The sequence below is a fragment of the Poecilia latipinna genome, unplaced genomic scaffold (genome assembly GCF_001443285.1).
Source record: "Poecilia latipinna isolate Pla-1442-1.1 unplaced genomic scaffold, P_latipinna-1.0 Scaffold199, whole genome shotgun sequence".
NCBI classification, from domain to species: Eukaryota; Metazoa; Chordata; class Actinopteri; order Cyprinodontiformes; family Poeciliidae; genus Poecilia; species Poecilia latipinna.
The window spans coordinates 326,258-348,442 of NW_015112815.1; the positions used below are offsets into that span (position 1 = coordinate 326,258).

The following is a 22,185-nucleotide window of genomic DNA, read 5'->3' on the forward strand; positions in this document are numbered from 1 at the left end:
AAGTGTTTTAACAAATTATGAAGACCATTGGCCTTCATGCTGTTCATGCTGATGTTAATATTTTTAATTCCTAAATCAAAATCCATAAAGACATATTGTCAACTTACAAGAATAATGATCTAAGTCATTTTTCCTAAAAGAGATATTTTTGATGTTTTTTTTGTTGTATTGCCTCAGACATCTTTTGACAAAAAGAGGTGGTGACTTTTTCTTTCTTTCTCCTTTTTTTTTTTTTGCCAAAATAACGCTTTATGGATTTTCATAGGAAAGTGATCATTTTAAAGTATGCTTTGGAAAGCTCTCCCCTAAAGAAATAAATTTTTGTTTCTGCTATTTTTTTTTTGTTTCTCAAATAAAGGTAAAGGTAATTTTATTTATATAGCACATTTTCAGCAACAAGGCAATACAAAGTGCTTATGTGTCTTTTGTTATTTTTGACAGACTGAGATATTTTTTAAAGCATCACAAGAATCAGTCAGAAAAATGGATTTTGGACAGAGATCCAGTTTGAAGAAAAAAAAAACACAACCAAGACTTGGATCGTGATAGTTCAGCTTCAAAGTTGAGTTAATTCACATAGCATAGTTGACAACTACTGGGGACAATTCTCTTGGATTTTGGCCTGTTATATGAAAAATGGACTAATGTAGTTATTTTTCCAGTCATGAACAACATTTTGAGCGTTTTACATGCTTATTGGTCATCTAACCATTTTAAGTAGAAAGTGCACAGAGCCTCAAAGATGTACTCGCAGCATTACCTGTTTTTTTTTTTTTTTTTTTTTTTTTTTTTTTTTTTTTTTTTTTTGGTCTGCAGCGGTCCTGCTGTTTTCACGCTGGCCAGTAGATGGCAATATTTTATCACTGCATTCAAAACTAACTTCAATCAGGAGCGATTCACGCAGCAGCGCTGGATGATTTATACTATAATTGTTTTCATGATTATAGTGATGATAAGGTAGAGCTTGCGCAGGATTTACGAACTGTAATTTTGCAACTGCCACTATATTTAGTTTAGAGCTGGCTGATATTCTGGTGTGTTTACCCACAAAAATCGGCTGGCTGTCTTATCTAAGTCCTGCATGAAGGAGATTTTGGGGAGACAGCGCAGTTCTTTCCATCATGGCTAACATTCCACATCTGTCTCCTCCTACAGCCAAACAGCTGAAATCTTGTAGACCTGAGCATGACAACAAGAAGGGAAAAAACAGCATTATTCGTAATCTGAAAATAGTTCACACACGCACACATCAATGAGATCCTGCAGTGAAGAAGAAAAAAGTGCTCATCTACACACACACACGCAGACATGACCAGTTAGTCGTGGCTACAGAGTTGAACTGCTTTCCAAGACCAATCAGCTTTTTATGGAGACAGAACCAAGTGTAACAATTACACATACACGCATACACACCATCACACTCACCCAAAAATACATTGCTGTGATTGCAGTGCCTGTAGCTCTGCTCAGAATAGCAACAAACAAAGTGTTACATCTCTTGATTTGCTGCTGGTCATGTGTAGACCTGCCTGTTTTAGTCAGCTTTTTTTTTTTTTTTTAACCCTTGTGCTGTGTGCAGAGAAACTAAGCAAAGCCAAGATCAAATGCCAAGATGGCTATGTTTCATTTTTGTTTGCTGCACGAAAGTGAGAAGCAGACAAAAGTCTTTAGAATGATTCACCTCATGCTTTGAAAGCTTTCCAAAATTATTTAACTACCCAACAAGCTTGGGCTTGAGTAAAAATATATAGCTAAGTGTCTATTTTCATACCCAGAAATACCAGGTAGGGAGATTTTAGAGGAAATCTTTGCTTTTCTATAGGGATTCCACTTAGTAATGAGGAAGGAGCTCCCTCTCATGTTCTGTTTTAGCTATTGCACAATAAATGAAAAACTGGTCAAATCAAAGCAAATACCAACTTACTACGAAGTAATATCAATCTTATTTGTAGCCATCTCTCCATTTGCATATGAAAAAAAGAGAGAGAGGAATTAAATCATAAACTCTTTATCTCTGTCAAGAGTTTCCAATTGCTCTGCGATCAAGCCTTGGAAAACAAGCTGATAGGAGGCCGATAGAAAATTGCTGCAAGGTTGTTGTTGTTTTTTTCCTCTATTTTGCTGCAGTAATTTACAATTATGATAAGCTCAGCAGATGCACAGTTTCAGCAGATGTTTGCTGATTGCTGCAACACAAGGCTGAAGGAGCGAGGGAAGGTTCAGGGCATGGGTGCTTCGCGAGGCGGAAGAGACTGCAGCTCCGAGGAGGAAGGCTGCGTGGAAAAGATGGCTCTTGGTGAGAACAAGTGTGGTACTATGAAAGAGAACAAGGCATGAAAATAATAGCCCCCCATTTTATTTTTATGCTAAATATTACTTACAGCCAGAAACTAGCGTTAGAATTTATTATATCTAACAATGTACGAATTTCGCCATCAGAGGGCGCTCAGCGCCGTATGCAACAGCGGTTGACGCTCTGGCAGAAGTCCGCCATTGCTGAGAAAAGAGCTTACAACAGACATGAGGAGCAGCTACAATAACCGCTGTGCTTTCTGTTCACAGGTAAGCTGAGTCGTAAATAATATATATAGATTATAACGCTAGTAGCCTCTGATAAGTACCGTCTGGCAGAAAAAAAAGGTGCTTCAACAGAACTGAACTGCCGAACTGAATGTGAAGCCGGAGTTAGCACCAGGCTAAAGTAATGATGCTAATGGCTCGCTCTCGTGTGTGCTTGGTTGGTCGGCTGTAATATGGCCGCAAAATATTTTCTAAATATATGTATTTAAAGTTATGTTGGAGTAGATGTGTGGTGACGTCAGTAGTGAGTAGTGTGTTTACTGTTGTGCCGCTCTTTGATTATTGTGTTTAGCGGTTGACTGTCTGGCAGGATGAAGAAGTCCGCCATTGCTGAGCAGATATTAGGAGCAGCTACAATAACCGCTGTGCTTTCTGTTCACAGTTTGAACTTAATATGCTACACCAGAAGGCCCATCATTTTCTGCTGTGTAACACAAGCATTCAGGTACCCTCAAATGATTGCCACAGGAGATGAAAGAATTTATCAAACATGCATGAAAGAAACAAAGCAACACTCCAGGTATGTTTGTTTTTTGTGATGGAATCACACTATGTCATGATATAAAGCTACACAAAAGTAAATTCTACATAATAGAATCAGAAATCTTTATGTATGTGTATCTATGTTATTTCTTAGCTTTGCTTTTCAAAATGAATGATTTGGTACATTTTAGATGTTGTTATTGCAATATTTTTGCTGGCATTTTGACCAATTTCTCTAGTCACATGCGATTTAAATGAATCAAGTTTGTAGGCCATCTTGGTTACACACATTTTTTAAGCACTGCTGATAATTTCTTTTGTGACACTGAGATCTGGTCTTGGAGATGACTGCTCTTACACATTGCCTTTGTGGTCTTAAACCATGCTGTAACTAATTTGGTGGTATTATTTGGAGTTTGTCCCATAATTGGTGGGTTGCCGGTTTGGTCACCTGCTCTGTCCGTCTCTTTCACTGTGTCCTTTCACTTAACCAAACTTCCCTGCTGGTGGTGGTCAGTGCGTGGCTGCCTCGACTCTGTCAGACTGTCCAGGACAGCTGATGCTACGATCCAGTACCTGGTACTGAATGTGTGAATGACTCAATGCAGTGCGAAGCGCTCTGGGATCCTCTGAACTTGATAGAGTGCTGTGCAGGCCTTTTGCCATTTGGAAGAATCATTTGTGCCCACACTCTAGCTTCCTCGATGATGTCTTGAGATGATACATTATTATTTACACATAATGTTCTTTCCTCATGGCACCATTGATTTTTTTGAGATGCAACACTCCCTTCTGCAGCAAATCGCCCACGCAACATGGTGAAGTCACCTCCATACTTCACAGTTGGGATGGTGTTCCCAGGTTTATGAACCTCACCTCTCTTCCCCTTTGAGTTTTGTGTCTGCAGACCTGAACGCAATTATGCGAGATCTTTGCCTATGTGTGCATTAGCATTTTATGTTGTGTTCGGAGCATAGGCATGGTTAGAATCCTGAAACATTTGGTAAATGAATATTAATAAAGACGACACAATAATCACACAAATCAATTGTTCCAGTTCTTCCAATCTTCTACTCTATATTTACCATATTATTAAATAAATGACCAATCCAAGAATAGACTGAGTTTTTCCATCTTAGATCAAACACTGACACAACTAACAACAAAAGGAATAGGGACCAACTACTGGCTTTGAGAATTAGCTCCTTTTGTTGTTAGGGGCGTTAAGTTTGACATTTAGGGTAATAATTAAGTTCCTAAAGCTATGAGCTCAAACATATCCACCAATCCTTAACATACAACTGAGAAGAAAGGTGGATTTCCTAGAGGGATATGGCTTGAATAATTAGACCCGAGCAGCTAAGCGCTGCAAATGCCTATTGTAATCATAGTGTTTATTATTATGCTTCTGTCAAATGAATTGGCTTTTTGGAGGCTTTATCATATTCACAAATTCACCAAAATTGGCAGATGCGTCAAGTCTGTGTGAAAATTGTTTTATTTTAGTTTAATTCTACTCTTTTTTTTATTTTTTATTTTTTATTAAACCTTGCTAAATAGATGTTGGTAGTGATACTATGTGGGATTGAAGCTGTGTAATAGGGTATAATATTAGTGTATATTAAGCATATATTATTTCAGTTCGGTGGACACATTGTGGCTGCGCTGCATCTGATAAAGTCTGTCATAGAACGGATTAATGTGCAAAAAAGAGTTGCGGTGATCTGTATTTGTAGATGTCTGTGTTCAATTTAATTGTAATATAAACCTGTTTCTGCTGTCTGATACTGTTGTATTCTTACAAACACGTTTGTATGATATTCTAATAAAAGGATTAGCGCATACATCTATAGCTTTTCATTTAAAAAAATATTCCGATGAAGTAAGTGATATTCTTGTGGTTTTGTCGAGTATATAAATTGTTCCAATGCTGTGCTAAGCATAAGGCTCAGTTCACACTACAAGATTTTTTGCCCTGGTTTTGCCCTTACAATAATCTCAGAACATTCAGCGTTCTAAGATTGTCACTTGCGATAATCGTAACCAATTATCCTGTAGTGGGTGTGCTACGACTGATCGAGTCCGGTCGGAATTAAGTGCCTCTTTATGTCATTATTTTGTAGGGATCAATTTTCACTGTAATATTAGATTTTTTTTGGGGGACTTATTTTGTCAAATCTGAACCGTTCTTTTTCAATACACCTGTTACAAATAAAGTCGCATAACAAATTACACTTCATATAAAGTGTGGAAGATATTAAATATGTAAAAACTGTGGTCACGCGTTAATATCACAAGCTTTAAACACAAGAAACATTGGATACAAGCAAGTAAAAATGTCTAAATCATACATGCATCATCCGATTTGCACCAAACTTTTTATGATTGACTTTTGTGAACCTCGAAAAACCCCAATAGCATTAAATTGTAATTCGACTCTACTGCGAACCTTCCATAGCTGATGGAAGGTTATTCCATCAGCTCGCCCTCCCATGTGGACCAACTTCCATAAGCGAGGTACTTTAGCTTATTCTTAGAGGCAATTGATGGCTGCCTGGAAACCACCGAGATGACTTCAGATGACTGTAAAACATGTAACCGCTTCTTTAGAAGCGGTTATATGATGGAAGGTTATTCCATCAGCTATATCTCCTCACTACAGCAGCCGATCTGCACCAAATTTTTCGTGTGTCATCGGGGAGCGCTGCTGGACGCATCGATGCATATCGCCTAGTGGACGGGTGTGCGAACTGCGCAAGCGTGTCTATGTGGCGAGCAAGTGGCGTCGCCGCAGCCCCCGCGGTCGCCACGAGGCTGGAGCATCGCTGAGCTGCGAGGGCCATACGCTGCTTGCAGCTTTAATTTTCTTTTATAATTTTGGATATTACCTTAATTACTTGGGATAATTTAAGACATTTGTATTCAATGATGCTGATTTTACTCTATTGGGATTCACAAATGATCAAAAGACCGTAGAAGCCCTGTGAGCAGATGTGAAAACTATTACAAACAGAACTAAAGCAAGAACAAACAAAGCCAAAACATGCTTGCTTCTCTACTCTGCTTTGATCCTGTTGGAAGATTGCAGGGTAATCCTTCTTCTAAATGAGGCTATTAATTCAGTGCTGACAATCAGACTTATAATAGCAAAAAATGTCATTCAAAATAAGCCCAACATAGTAAAGAATTATTTAAAAAAATGTCTACATTAATCAATTTTCCATTATGGGAGTTTACCCAGATTAACAGACACGTAAACAATTGTGAAACAATCCTGCTAGTGTGTCAGTTTTGTACCGTGTGATTATTCAGGTTTATTCCAAAGATCAGCAGAATTCTTAAAGCATATTTTTTGACATATGATGCTGCTGCTCAATTGCTCCACTGTAAGGGATCCTGGCACGGCCAATCCAACGCAGCGAGCACCCTTTCCTCTGACCAAATGTTGTGGCAGGAACATAGAGAGAGCTGCATTAGTCTCCATTCCCCACTCCTCCAGTTACGTCAGTCGAGTCTATATCTAATTTATTTTGGTACAGTAATGCTGATGCTCTGCAAAGAATTCCTTGAACTCCTTGAAGAGCTTCTATTTTTGCAGTTGCTTTATTTCCTTGCTTATTGCATAATCTGGACTGGTTTTCATTGCCATCATCTGAATGCAGTGGTCCTCGTGTTTCCTGTTTATGTCTTCTTCATCTTGCATCTCACTCTTACAATTTCCACCTCTGCCACTTCTGCTGCCCACATCAACATTACACCAGTTGTGAAATTTCTCAGACTATTCTTGTTTGATTCCAGGGAAACTTACGGCGTATTATCAAGAGCTGAGAAGCTTGGCTGGCTTTCCATCCATGATATCATCGGAAGTCTCCTCAAAGACCTTTTTATGTCAGTCACAAGCGTGGAGCCAACAATGGTAATCCATTTCTCAGGTGGTATGTCCTGTAAAAGGTTTGAGAAGCTCTTTTGCTCCACCCTCTTGTCTTCAAACTCTTACCTCATCCCCCTTCCTCTCCTGTCCTTTCATTCATTCCTGTCTTTTGTGCTGTGAGATGCAGAAAGGAAGGGAGGAGGGGGGAAGAGGGGGGAAGAAGAGGGATCTTTTGTTGGCTTTCAGGTGCTTTCACATGAAAAGACAGAGTACACACCTAGGTTGCCGCCACGGCAACCCATGGCGTCTCACTTGCTTCCGCTGAGTATACCTGAGTTGGCCTTCAATTGCCTCTGCACCCCAGGTGTGCATAAATACCTTTAGATGCAGGCACAGATGAAGAAAACTTTAAATTGGCAGAAATACACACACCTATGTCACAATAATATATTCTCAGTTTGTAACTTGCTGAGACACAAGTGGATGATGCACATCCAAGAACATGGTTGCAAAGGAACAAAGCGATACGGAGTGTGTGTGGTTTGAGTGGGGGTACTTGCTGATTGTGCGGCAACTTTCTCTGTTCTCCCCGTGAAAGGAGCTCAGGTAGCCCTCGGTAAGTTTATTTTATTCCCAGGTAGACCATGCTGAGTGCTCTCAAGTTAGAGTCAGGTGTCGGGTAGCTACTTGTCTTTGTGTCTTCAAGGCTGCTGTTGCTTGGATAGTGTTTACAGCCTGGGGAGCACAGTGGAAAGGGGGAGGACAGGGCATTAACTTTGATCTGATGCAGACTGTTTGATAGTTTGCGCAGGAAGGAGATAAAGTGTGAGAAAGAAACGGTGTAGGGTAAATCCACATTAAGGCTTTGCTACAAAGGTTTGCAGCTCTGCATGTATGTGAGCTGCAAACCCTAGTTTGCAGCTCACATACATGCAGTATGCAAGCCACTGCTTTTGTACCACTGCACCACTGGTCAGCAGTGGCTTTTGTACCACTGCTGACCAAAAGCCTCAGCAGTGGTACAAATATCATGGTTTGAGTTTTCATTGTGACAGTTCACATTGTTTTTAGATTTTTGTGCAGATTTTTTTTTTTTTTAATAAACCCAGCTCACTTGTGAAGCTTTCAAAGAGTCCATCTCTGTCAAGCTAATAAGCAGACCAATTAAAAACGGAGAAATCAATGGCTTCTTGTGACAGCTTCTGTCGTAGAAAATACCAAGGACAGATCTGACAGTAGCTTTAAACATCCTTATAGAGTAATTTATATCCACGATCCTGCAAAATTGTACAATCATAGTTTATTTAAAACGTCCTACGCACAGGATTAATAATGTCAGTAATGAGAAGATGCTTTGCCTGACTGGATGCTTACCACAAAATATTATAAAATGGCATTACATGCTGAAAAGCAACCTAACCAGAAGATAGATGCTGTTTACACAAAAGCAGAACCTATTCACCCTGCCAAAGTACTTTGGCCTTTGACAGCAACATCTAGAGAAGTCCTTTGGTCAAACTTCCTGACATGAAGATTTGAGGCAAACATAAATGCTCTCAGTTGCCTCAAGCCTTTACTTGTTACGCATCATTCTCAAGTGAATATGCGACTGTCTCATACAGTTTGAAATCAGCATCATCACAGACCAGCTGAAGGTATGAAGAAATGTTTAAAACCCTGTCAAAATCCAGCAAATCACAGAAACATGCAAAAAAAGTATATATACTTGGATTTCACTTTCTTCAGTATTTGTTTATTCATCCTTCCACAGGTTAAACCTGGTGATTTGTCTATTTCAGAGTCACCAAGACCAAATTACACTGTAATTGTTTGCGATGGGAAAAGAAAATAACTTCGCAAAGAGATACTAATACGCTTTTGTGTGTGGATTCTGCTTCATTGCTCTCCTCTAGTATGTTGACCTGCATCATTCACAATTTGTCAACAACACAGCAGGTTAAGTTTGCGTTACAGTTTCTTATGGGAATTAAAAAACTTACTTTTCCAGGGAAAAAAATTGTCACGTCTGTTCATTATATAATCTAATCTATAACAGTAATTTGTAAGAAAAATTTCCGTGCTCATCCATCAATACTCCTTCGTGTCGAAATGATTAAATATTAGTAAATTCTGCTGCTACACTGATTTGTGGTGCCTCCCTTCTGAGTGCACACACTCATCCGTGAACTGCAAGAACACGTTCAATCTGACCAAATCCTGTTTGACATTCACAGCTGTATGAGGAGCCATGCAAACTGAAAAGACAGGATCAAAACAGGAAAACAAGAGAAGCCAGTAAAAAAGAGAAACACAGACAGGCAGGAGACCAAACATGCAGTTTTCTTTTACAGAGCACTCTGTGTGTTTTAGGGGCCCCCAGAGGCCAGATAATCAAAGAGCATTTAAAAAAAAATGACAGAGTTTTAGTGTGCCAGAAGGTTGGAGGTGCAAAGCCAAAGAGGGAAAAAATTTGCAGGTGTATAAAGAACATGTGCATGTTTTTTTTGTTGTTGTTTTTTTTTAAGTTTGTACACACATGTTAATGCCAGCGGGTAAAACTGTGTGCCTGCTTGTGCATCGGCCAACTTCAAGATCCTGCTAAACATGCCTTTGATCAGAGAAACCATGTGTATTTGACGAGTAGGTAAAAGAAAAAAAAATCAACTGACAGTTGGAGCACCGACAGAACTTCCACTACAGATATGAAGAAAAAGGAGGAAGAAGAGAGAGCACGAGAGAGTGTGAGTAAGAGAGAGGGACATTGTGAAGAACTGCTCTGAAAGAGTTTTTGTGGGGCCATAACAAAGGCTCCTCAGAAAACATTGTGGCATAGGAATGTTAATTAATTAATGAGAAACTATTCAGGCTAGAGGATTGTGGAGAAAGAAGAAAAGTTAAGAGAAAGACAGAGCAACAGGGAAGACAAACCTTTATGAATGCATATATTTTAGGCTGTGAGGCTTTATTTTTTTGATAAGCCTGCATCCCAGCTCCACAAGTTTGGTAGTTACGAACTTGCGCGTTACGTCCTTGTTTTGGTTTTTCATCTATTCACATCTGTGCTTGTGTGCCATCAACACACTGATGTTACAACATGAAAGCCCCTGCCGCCTGTACACCTCAGCCCCAGCTTTCGACTTTCTAAGAAATGCACCAGCTTTTATGAGGCCAACCGCTTGGTTTATACTAGCTTATGGAAGACGACGTAATTCCTCATAAAGCATCACCAGAACTGAAGAGATGAGGAGGAATTCTGAGGTGTTTTACTTTTATGAACCAGCTGCAGGATGATAGTACTGAGAAATGAAATGGGAATAAATAATACAAGCTCTGCCTGATTGTCATAACTGGTCGTCTTTTTTTAAACTATAGAATTATTATGTGGATGGTGTGCAACCTCCTGTCACGTATAGGAACCACCTGTGTCAAGAATGAAGCAGTACAGAGATCCTACGTACAGGATCTTTATTTACCATTTCTGTGTTTAACCCTATGTATGCCACTCGCTAAAAGTGAGATGCAACATTCATTTTAGAACTAAATTTGTTCTGTAGTCTTGACTGTAGTGATTCTAGAACAGAAGTTTGGTGTTTACTGTTTATACTGCTGTAATGGAGGGCATATGGAGACTTTTAATGTATGTTTTATAATTTTAGACTGTATTATTGGCTCTTCTGCTCAGGGACTACAGATGGAAACTCGCTTAAGCTAAATCTGGCGCGATGCATCTTTTATTAATCCGTCTTGCACATTGTGATGTTTTAAATAAACTAATAACCTAAACATTTATTAACAGTTTTTGTTAAAAAGCACATTAAGTCCCTTTCAATGACCAATCATATACAAATAGGTCAGAGGTTATGGTCAGTGATCCAAGATTATAAACAAGCTTTCTTTTTAGATGACCTATTACTACATTCTGTCGTTACATTAACATTACATTCATCTTGGTAAACTGGTTGTAATTGTGCCCTACATTAATATTGCTTTAATTCACAACAAATTCCCTCTTCATATTACGTTACAACAAATAGCTACAGAAAATGAATTCATGTCCATTTAGCTTTTTATATTGTTATAAACATGACACCATTTGTCAGCCCAGACAAAAAAAAAATATTCTATCTAAATTACAGGTTTTGAGTCAAAAGTGACTGGCATTAACAACTGCTTATGATTTAATTTACCTTGACAGAAATTATAGTTCCGTCGAAAGAAAAGTAAGCCCAAAGCATGATGATTCTACCTTCATGTTTCACTGTGGCTATGCGTTATCAAATTTTCCTCTCAGAATTCTGGTCAAAAGTTTACAATTCACTTTGTGAATGTTTTTTTTTTATTTATTTTTTTTTATTATTATTATTACAATTGAATCAAAATTTTGCCACATTTTAGCCAGGCTGTTTTCTTTGGAAGAAAAATAATTCTGCCTTACACACCTACTTCTTAGTCAACTTATGGAGGTTGTGGGATATTGTTGTCAAACAAATGTTCATCAGTATTGCCGTCATGCTTTTCTCAGGCTCCTTGACTAATCCCATTTCTTTTTTCTTTTTTTTCTTTTTTTTTTTGATGGTTCATTCAGCGCTTGATACGTTACCATTATCTTAAATTTTCTCCAGTACTGGATGACTGCTTTCACTGTACTGTTGAATATAACTCTGTTATTCCTTGATTTTCTGCCCAATATGTTTTTCAGGTGAATTGTACAAGATATATGTGACATAGTTGAAAAAGTTGTGAAAGTATTTATCATGGTCTCAAAAACCCAGTATTTTATAGTTTGAAATTCAGCTGCATTTCTTCAGAAAACCATACTCGAGCATATGTGAAATGAATCTAGCAGTTGTTTTGCGTAAGTCAGTCACAATCTGCTACTTATCTCTGGGCATTCATACGTGTGTGTGCATGTGTTTCTCTGTGTGTGTGAATGTGACATTCCGGCGGGGGGAACCTGAGAAGGTGCAACTTACGAGACACTAGATTCGGCTCCTTCTGGGAACTGAAGGGTGCTGAAGTGTCATAATTTCAGTTTTCTCCACATGGTCGCCGCCAGTCACACACTGAACTGCTGCAGCTCTTTCACAAGTTCATTCAGCTGTTTTAGTCCTTATCCTAAAAAAAAAAAAAAACAACAAAAAAAACTCTTATTCCTCTGTAGGTCAGGATCACTCTGCTTTATTATCTGCACTCTGTTGCTCCCATCTCCCCTTGGAAAGTTAACTTTCTCACCCTCTGTGCTCAGACCAAGCTTCAAGGCAGAGCAAAATTAGAAGGAGGGGGGAAGGAAAGGGGAAAAAGAGAGGGAAGAGTTGGGAGTTTGAGAAGTGCGGGCCCCTCCCACTTTCCGGAGATGCTCCAGCCCATCCCTAAATTGTGGGCCAATGGGGCTGGCTCATTCACTCCTTCTACAATAGGTAAGGAGAGAGAGGCACAGAGCAACAGATATATATTCAGACAGAGATAGACAGAGGGAGAGATACTGAATCTAGCAGGAGGAGAAAGACAGTGTAGAGAAAAGATTTAGGAAGGGAGACGGAAGGAGGAAGGGAAGTTAAGATTAAGTGAAACCCTAGGGGAGTAAAGTAAAAGCTGGGAGACAAGCAGATTAATGGAGATGAAGAAGCAGAACTTCTGACAGGACAGATTTACAGTGTGGACAACCCACTGGGAGGAAAAGCAGTAACAAAAAGAAAAAAAAAGGAGGACAGGAACATCTGAGAGGAAACCATTTATCACAGCTGCCTTGTAAGACATTTCATAGGACAGAGGGGAAGCTCTTTGCAGGTGTAGATGCAGACAGGTGGACGGACAAACATGCTGCTTGGCGTACTGCTTCTCTGTGCTGCTGGAGGAAAATGGGGTTCCACCCCTGGAGCGTGGGGGCACGGACAGGTCCAAGAAAGACAGGAGTCTGAGGCAGCTTGCCCGGCCCCTTGCCAGTGCGAAGAAGATGGCATTTTTATCATGGTGGACTGCTCGGAGATGGGTCTGTCATCTGTGCCGGCGGGCCTGAGCCCTTTCACCACATACCTGTAGGTAACATCTTGAAGTTAAAGAATGTTTTACCGCCTGATCAGACATGGTTTTACTTAAATACCTTTAAATTTATGGATCTCTTGAAGTGTTTTAATGGCTCTTTGGCTGCGTGGTTGTACTTCCACCGTTATCATCATCTAAACATCTGGCTTATTTTTTATGATGGAAACTTTATATTCAAAACGCCGTTAGAAACTGTATTACTGCAATAATGGTTGCATGTGTGGCGACCAGTCACTGGCATAACACACATTATGTTAAAACTGGAACCAGAGCAACTGCAGCTCAACGTATCAATGTAAGAACAAGTGACGGCGTGTGTGTGTGTGTGTGTGTGTGCGTGCGTGTTCAAGTGAGTGTGTTGTGCTGTCCACTACGGGTAAATAACCAAAGCACTTTTAGTGTCAGGTTTCTCAACACCAACTGGAGACTATGGATATTTGTGCATCTGTGTATGTGTGTGTGTGCTCACATGCATTGGAGTTGAGCATGGCTTCTGCATGGTTTGGGCTTAATTTCTCTCCTTTGCCAATTAGTACGTCCATTTCATACCTGCGTGTTTTCATTTCCCCCTGCCTATTTTCAATTCACATCTTTTTTCCATAAAGTTGTTTTTTAATAGATTACTGAGATAAATTGTTATAAAAATGTTAAAATTTAATGTACGCAATTGTTTCTTTCAATTACATTCTATTTTCTTATAGATGTTTCATTGGCAACTGAACCACATGAAAAATGACAGATTATGAATCCTGATTAAATCAAAAATAACTAGGCAAACTTTAGCGAGTAGATATCAAGTAAAGGCGTAAATAACTTTGTTTCTTCGCAGCAGATTATGTTCAGAAGGTAGGAAATGTTCTTCTGGTGGGTACAAAATGACATGCAGACAGCTCCGTTTTGTATAATTTGGGACATTTTGTTCGTACAAACTTCTCTACAGACCTTGCAGTCAATGCTCCACAAAAAGCCATTGTTGTTAGTTGTGCTCTCTTTTTATTCGCTTCCATTGTCTTGTTATGAGCTTGTCAAAATACTGTCAGCTCCCTTTGCTGAATAACTTTAAAATCAATCCAGAGACGTCCATTTTTACTTCCACACAGTGTGCTGCTATGTGACATCAATGTTGTTCTACTTGGCATGTGGAAGAAGGACACAGAAGTCTGCTTGCAATCACGTCATTCGTTGGTACCACACACAGAAAAGACGGGATTTCAGTCAAATATTGAAATTGAGCATCAAAACCTGCTGTGTGAACCTAGCCATAGAGAAGGGTTAAAATGGGCTGATGTATGCTTCAGTGTTTGTTTGTCTCCAAGCTTTTGTGGACTTTACTGTACACGAACATATATTTGTTTAAAATGTACTTTTTCACTCTCACACATTGGTCTCTCGTCGTCAGTCAGGTAAAAATAACACATCTACAATCATTTCTATTTGTAACTTCACAAAATGACTCAGTTGTACAACTAATTCATGAATGGTGAAATACACAGTTTGTAGATGATTTGTGCGGTTACGTGTTTGAAAGGTTGTCATATCCTGCTAATGCATCTAAGAGCTACCAGCCACTTTAGAGGTAATAAGAGACACTTTAGACATCTTACAGAGTTCTATCTTGCACCACCCTGCTGTTGCCTAAAAGCACATCTGTCAAATGTCTTCACGGTGCAAGCCTTCAGATGGAAGATTACCAACACTCTGCGATACTGAAGTGATAAAAGTGAAATCCTGACTTGTAGAGTTCTCATGAGGTGTTTCAAGAGCAGCAGGTTAGGATAGTTTATGAAATAAGTGACCTTATAAGTGACTCTGCTTGAATGATGTCTTACTCTGTGAATATCTTGGGAGCCTGCAATAATCAGATTTCACTGTGAAAGTTTAAATACATGCAGTGTTTAGGTTTTAACTCTTAGTCAAAGAACCCCTGTATAGTGGAAGCCAACAACTTACGTACACTATACAAAGACAAATAAGTGTTTCTTTTTTTCCCCTCTCACTGTCTGACATTAAATGAGGCAAATCATTTCTATATGTAGTTCAGTTTGGAGTACCACAATGATTTTTATTTGCTAAATGCCTGAATAACAAGAGAAGATTTTGTTTTTGATTATTTTTTTTAACTCCTTAACCCTCAGCCCCGGAAAATACAATGGAAAAATGGCACCCGGGTGTCTTGCTGCAGGTTATTGAGCAAACAAAAAAGTTATGCCTTTAAGTCATTTGGGAAACCCATGGTGGTAATGATGCAATGGCTTTGTAAGCTTTTAATTCACACATTTTTAATTAAGTGAATGCAGATGTATTTTATGACAACACATCAAACTCACTACTTCCTTGTTTGCCATCACTGAAAAAAAAAAACCCAACAAAAAATAGGCAAAATATCAGAAAGAGAATTGTGACCCACCACAATCGAGCAGCATAGCACAGAAACCTGTTGCAGTTACACCAGTTCAATCAGGAGCAGTTAGTAAAAAAAAATAGCACTATCAAGTGTACTACTAAATATATGTATATGTGCATGTATGCGTTTGTGTGCATGTTGCACCTTGAACATGTTTTCTATGTCTTTTTTTTACATGTGTAGTCAATGGAAAGTTTGTAGTTCCTACTGCTGCTGATAAAAGGGAGATTGTTTTATTTACTTCCTGTGGGCAGGATTACGTTTTATCCTGCCTAAGGACATTAAGGATTTTCAGAATTTGTATTGCTTGGTTATAGTGACAGAAGTGAGGGCTTGTCCAGAGAAATATTCAAAGGGAATCTGCCACAGTTTCCAACAGTGAGAAAGAATGGCTTTGTGTGCAAATATGGCATGACTAAATCAGCGCAAACTCAATGATGACGGGATCTGTTAAAGAGGTGGGTGTTGAGCTTCTAGAATTAAACAAAAAAAAAAAATTAAAAAAAAAAAAAAAANTTTTGCGTAAGTCAGTCACAATCTGCTACTTATCTCTGGGCATTCATACGTGTGTGTGCATGTGTTTCTCTGTGTGTGTGAATGTGACATTCCGGCGGGGGGAACCTGAGAAGGTGCAACTTACGAGACACTAGATTCGGCTCCTTCTGGGAACTGAAGGGTGCTGAAGTGTCATAATTTCAGTTTTCTCCACATGGTCGCCGCCAGTCACACACTGAACTGCTGCAGCTCTTTCACAAGTTCATTCAGCTGTTTTAGTCCTTATCCTAAAAAAAAAAAAAAACAACAAAAAAAACTCTTATTCCTCTGTAGGTCAGGATCACTCTGCTTTATTATCTGCACTCTGTTGCTCCCATCTCCCCTTGGAAAGTTAACTTTCTCACCCTCTGTGCTCAGACCAAGCTTCAAGGCAGAGCAAAATTAGAAGGAGGGGGGAAGGAAAGGGGAAAAAGAGAGGGAAGAGTTGGGAGTTTGAGAAGTGCGGGCCCCTCCCACTTTCCGGAGATGCTCCAGCCCATCCCTAAATTGTGGGCCAATGGGGCTGGCTCATTCACTCCTTCTACAATAGGTAAGGAGAGAGAGGCACAGAGCAACAGATATATATTCAGACAGAGATAGACAGAGGGAGAGATACTGAATCTAGCAGGAGGAGAAAGACAGTGTAGAGAAAAGATTTAGGAAGGGAGACGGAAGGAGGAAGGGAAGTTAAGATTAAGTGAAACCCTAGGGGAGTAAAGTAAAAGCTGGGAGACAAGCAGATTAATGGAGATGAAGAAGCAGAACTTCTGACAGGACAGATTTACAGTGTGGACAACCCACTGGGAGGAAAAGCAGTAACAAAAAGAAAAAAAAAGGAGGACAGGAACATCTGAGAGGAAACCATTTATCACAGCTGCCTTGTAAGACATTTCATAGGACAGAGGGGAAGCTCTTTGCAGGTGTAGATGCAGACAGGTGGACGGACAAACATGCTGCTTGGCGTACTGCTTCTCTGTGCTGCTGGAGGAAAATGGGGTTCCACCCCTGGAGCGTGGGGGCACGGACAGGTCCAAGAAAGACAGGAGTCTGAGGCAGCTTGCCCGGCCCCTTGCCAGTGCGAAGAAGATGGCATTTTTATCATGGTGGACTGCTCGGAGATGGGTCTGTCATCTGTGCCGGCGGGCCTGAGCCCTTTCACCACATACCTGTAGGTAACATCTTGAAGTTAAAGAATGTTTTACCGCCTGATCAGACATGGTTTTACTTAAATACCTTTAAATTTATGGATCTCTTGAAGTGTTTTAATGGCTCTTTGGCTGCGTGGTTGTACTTCCACCGTTATCATCATCTAAACATCTGGCTTATTTTTTATGATGGAAACTTTATATTCAAAACGCCGTTAGAAACTGTATTACTGCAATAATGGTTGCATGTGTGGCGACCAGTCACTGGCATAACACACATTATGTTAAAACTGGAACCAGAGCAACTGCAGCTCAACGTATCAATGTAAGAACAAGTGACGGCGTGTGTGTGTGTGTGTGTGTGTGCGTGCGTGTTCAAGTGAGTGTGTTGTGCTGTCCACTACGGGTAAATAACCAAAGCACTTTTAGTGTCAGGTTTCTCAACACCAACTGGAGACTATGGATATTTGTGCATCTGTGTGTGTGTGCTCACATGCATTGGAGTTGAGCATGGCTTCTGCATGGTTTGGGCTTAATTTCTCTCCTTTGCCAATTAGTACGTCCATTTCATACCTGCGTGTTTTCATTTCCCCCTGCCTATTTTCAATTCACATCTTTTTTCCATAAAGTTGTTTTTTAATAGATTACTGAGATAAATTGTTATAAAAATGTTAAAATTTAATGTACGCAATTGTTTCTTTCAATTACATTCTATTTTCTTATAGATGTTTCATTGGCAACTGAACCACATGAAAAATGACAGATTATGAATCCTGATTAAATCAAAAATAACTAGGCAAACTTTAGCGAGTAGATATCAAGTAAAGGCGTAAATAACTTTGTTTCTTCGCAGCAGATTATGTTCAGAAGGTAGGAAATGTTCTTCTGGTGGGTACAAAATGACATGCAGACAGCTCCGTTTTGTATAATTTGGGACATTTTGTTCGTACAAACTTCTCTACAGACCTTGCAGTCAATGCTCCACAAAAAGCCATTGTTGTTAGTTGTGCTCTCTTTTTATTCGCTTCCATTGTCTTGTTATGAGCTTGTCAAAATACTGTCAGCTCCCTTTGCTGAATAACTTTAAAATCAATCCAGAGACGTCCATTTTTACTTCCACACAGTGTGCTGCTATGTGACATCAATGTTGTTCTACTTGGCATGTGGAAGAAGGACACAGAAGTCTGCTTGCAATCACGTCATTCGTTGGTACCACACACAGAAAAGACGGGATTTCAGTCAAATATTGAAATTGAGCATCAAAACCTGCTGTGTGAACCTAGCCATAGAGAAGGGTTAAAATGGGCTGATGTATGCTTCAGTGTTTGTTTGTCTCCAAGCTTTTGTGGACTTTACTGTACACGAACATATATTTGTTTAAAATGTACTTTTTCACTCTCACACATTGGTCTCTCGTCGTCAGTCAGGTAAAAATAACACATCTACAATCATTTCTATTTGTAACTTCACAAAATGACTCAGTTGTACAACTAATTCATGAATGGTGAAATACACAGTTTGTAGATGATTTGTGCGGTTACGTGTTTGAAAGGTTGTCATATCCTGCTAATGCATCTAAGAGCTACCAGCCACTTTAGAGGTAATAAGAGACACTTTAGACATCTTACAGAGTTCTATCTTGCACCACCCTGCTGTTGCCTAAAAGCACATCTGTCAAATGTCTTCACGGTGCAAGCCTTCAGATGGAAGATTACCAACACTCTGCGATACTGAAGTGATAAAAGTGAAATCCTGACTTGTAGAGTTCTCATGAGGTGTTTCAAGAGCAGCAGGTTAGGATAGTTTATGAAATAAGTGACCTTATAAGTGACTCTGCTTGAATGATGTCTTACTCTGTGAATATCTTGGGAGCCTGCAATAATCAGATTTCACTGTGAAAGTTTAAATACATGCAGTGTTTAGGTTTTAACTCTTAGTCAAAGAACCCCTGTATAGTGGAAGCCAACAACTTACGTACACTATACAAAGACAAATAAGTGTTTCTTTTTTTCCCCTCTCACTGTCTGACATTAAATGAGGCAAATCATTTCTATATGTAGTTCAGTTTGGAGTACCACAATGATTTTTATTTGCTAAATGCCTGAATAACAAGAGAAGATTTTGTTTTTGATTATTTTTTTTAACTCCTTAACCCTCAGCCCCGGAAAATACAATGGAAAAATGGCACCCGGGTGTCTTGCTGCAGGTTATTGAGCAAACAAAAAAGTTATGCCTTTAAGTCATTTGGGAAACCCATGGTGGTAATGATGCAATGGCTTTGTAAGCTTTTAATTCACACATTTTTAATTAAGTGAATGCAGATGTATTTTATGACAACACATCAAACTCACTACTTCCTTGTTTGCCATCACTGAAAAAAAAAAACCCAACAAAAAATAGGCAAAATATCAGAAAGAGAATTGTGACCCACCACAATCGAGCAGCATAGCACAGAAACCTGTTGCAGTTACACCAGTTCAATCAGGAGCAGTTAGTAAAAAAAAATAGCACTATCAAGTGTACTACTAAATATATGTATATGTGCATGTATGCGTTTGTGTGCATGTTGCACCTTGAACATGTTTTCTATGTCTTTTTTTTACATGTGTAGTCAATGGAAAGTTTGTAGTTCCTACTGCTGCTGATAAAAGGGAGATTGTTTTATTTACTTCCTGTGGGCAGGATTACGTTTTATCCTGCCTAAGGACATTAAGGATTTTCAGAATTTGTATTGCTTGGTTATAGTGACAGAAGTGAGGGCTTGTCCAGAGAAATATTCAAAGGGAATCTGCCACAGTTTCCAACAGTGAGAAAGAATGGCTTTGTGTGCAAATATGGCATGACTAAATCAGCGCAAACTCAATGATGACGGGATCTGTTAAAGAGGTGGGTGTTGAGCTTCTAGAATTAAACAAAATAAAAAAAACTAAGGTGACCTGAAAGACTGTTCCTCTTTGGTAATTCTAATTGCTCCTAGCTGCTTCTCTGGAGCAGCCACACACAAATACTCATCATTCCCTGCAAACACAGGCTTAATTGTTCATTTCCCTCCGTTACCTAACATTGGAACTGACCAATTAGTGAGTTTGAGGGCTGATTTAGAATAAGATAAATAAACTCAGAGGCCAACTACACACACCCATGCAGACTCGCTCACACACCATGCAGTACTTTTAGAGGAGACAAGAAAGGAATGTGGGATGGCAGTGAAGATGCCACAACAAATGAAGTTCCTACAGGAAAAAAAGGAGAGAAAAAAACCCAAAAGATTTCTCTTTTAAGTTGTTGATAAAAATGATGAAAGAGAAACAACTTCTGCCTGACTGCACTCAAATGCATGCACAAACACACTAGGTCCAGGCTCCATGGTGAGGATACGCAGTTCAACATATTTATGACAGAGGTGAGTTGATCCGATCTCCACCAGCATCTGCTGAAGTGTCCAGAACACCCCGTTGTGGTGTGCAGGCAGGATTAGCCTCCGAGTGCACAGTGCAAAGAGATTTTCTTTGGGATTTACTCGGAAACTGTCCACCTTAAAAACTGCATTAACACAAATCTCTGAAAGCGTATGACATCATTCGCTCGTGTCACCAGAGAGCTCTACAAAGCGAGCCAAAATGTTCACGCTACGACATCGGAGAGGGTGATTCGGGCAGCGCAGGGACTATTACATCTTCCAGAGTTTATTTGCAAACCTGGAAGGCCTTACTGAATTCATGTATAAACATAATTAAATGTGAACCAGCAAAAACAATTGTATCCTAACACTGAGGGGGAGTGCAGCGTGGAACTCTGCAAAGGAATTTAACCACTGGGAGGCAAAAGGTTTTGCGAGAGGCTCGGAGAAAAGTTTCTGAAGATTTATGGCAATAATCGTTTCCGTGGGCAACGCATAAAATGAGCTGTCATGTGTGACGCTTTGAAAAACCTGCTCTTTGATATCAGATTAGGAAGGAAAGACAGTGCCTGAGGGAGAGAGACTTTGTGAGTGTGCATGGATATGTGTTGTGCTAGAGAGCCCCAAGTACAGTGGAGTTGTTTGAGGATCTGAATAGGTTGACGTATAGCTGAAGGCTGCATGTCACAAGAGACGGGCTTACAATGACTCAGTAAGTAGCCTGTATGTAAGAAATGTTATGTGACACTAAATGAATTAGTCGACTGTCCTAATGACAGAACTGCTCATATTTAATGCAATTTTTGAAATGGCAACTAAATTGAGTTTTGTTTCATGTTACATTGCGAAGACTGCTAGCATTTTTATATTTTGCCTTGTTACAATAAAAATGTCTGGGATTTTTATTGTAATAAAAATCAATAATCAGTATTGCAATACTTTGCAATACTGCAAAGTATTGAGCTCTCCCAGCTCAATACTTTGCAGAGCAACTTTCATAAGTGGGTCATTCTGACACATGGTTGTGCTTTGATCTGAATTATTTCATCGTTGGCCTGTTGTACAAGGTTATTGTCCTGCTGGAAGGTGAATTTCTGCCCAGTCTCGAGTCTTCTGCAGCACCGGCATTTAGCACCAGACATCAATCTATGCGATCTGTCAAATGTTTGAGCTCCTGCAAAAGTAAAGTGTTTCTGCAGTATGATGCTGTCACCGCCAGACTTTATAGTGAGAACAACGTAATCAACGTGATGTTGGTTTACCGCCAAATGTAGGGCTTTGCATATATCTCAAAATGTTCATCTCACAAGAGCACCTTCTGCCACGTTTGCTTGAATCCCAAGTAAGACTTATTTATTTAAATAGTAGTTTTTCGCTTGCCACTATTCCATAAAGGCCAGATTTGTGGAACAAAAAAAAAAAAAAAAAAAAGAAAACATCAGCAAGTTACATTGCGAAAACATCAGTGTCGTCTTAAACTGGTGCCTTTAACCCAAAATAAATTCATTTTGTGTCAAAATAGGAGAAATGTTTGGACTCCAGATGTGTACAGCTGTACATAGACAAGTCTGAATAGAACAGGTTCATTGGACAGCATGCTTTAAATCGTCATCAGCTGACCAAATACAGGACATGAGGGTGTAAAAGAATTGGAATATATTTCTTAACATAATATTTCTGATGCTGCCAATGTGTATTGACCTCAGTAACTCTGTTTATGGGACTG

General features: G+C 39.4%; 1 protein-coding gene across 6 annotated transcripts in view; it reads left to right on the forward strand.

Moving 5' to 3' along the window:
- Window positions 1-2,318: 2,318 nt before the first annotated feature.
- The window catches only part of lgr6 (leucine-rich repeat containing G protein-coupled receptor 6), a 69,804-nt gene continuing 49,937 nt past the window's right edge, over window positions 2,319-22,185 (forward strand). The window contains exons 1-2 of one of the 6 annotated variants that reach the window (XM_015031163.1): window positions 2,500-2,562; window positions 6,862-6,979. In XM_015031163.1, the coding sequence (XP_014886649.1) occupies window positions 6,915-6,979 (65 nt within the window). In that variant the 5' untranslated portion in view covers window positions 2,500-2,562; window positions 6,862-6,914. Of the gene's footprint in view, window positions 2,563-2,876; window positions 2,962-3,004; window positions 3,101-6,861; window positions 6,996-16,483; window positions 17,083-22,185 lie in introns of those variants that run through there. The other 5 variants (XM_015031162.1, XM_015031164.1, XM_015031166.1 and 2 more) reach the window with 5 other exon arrangements.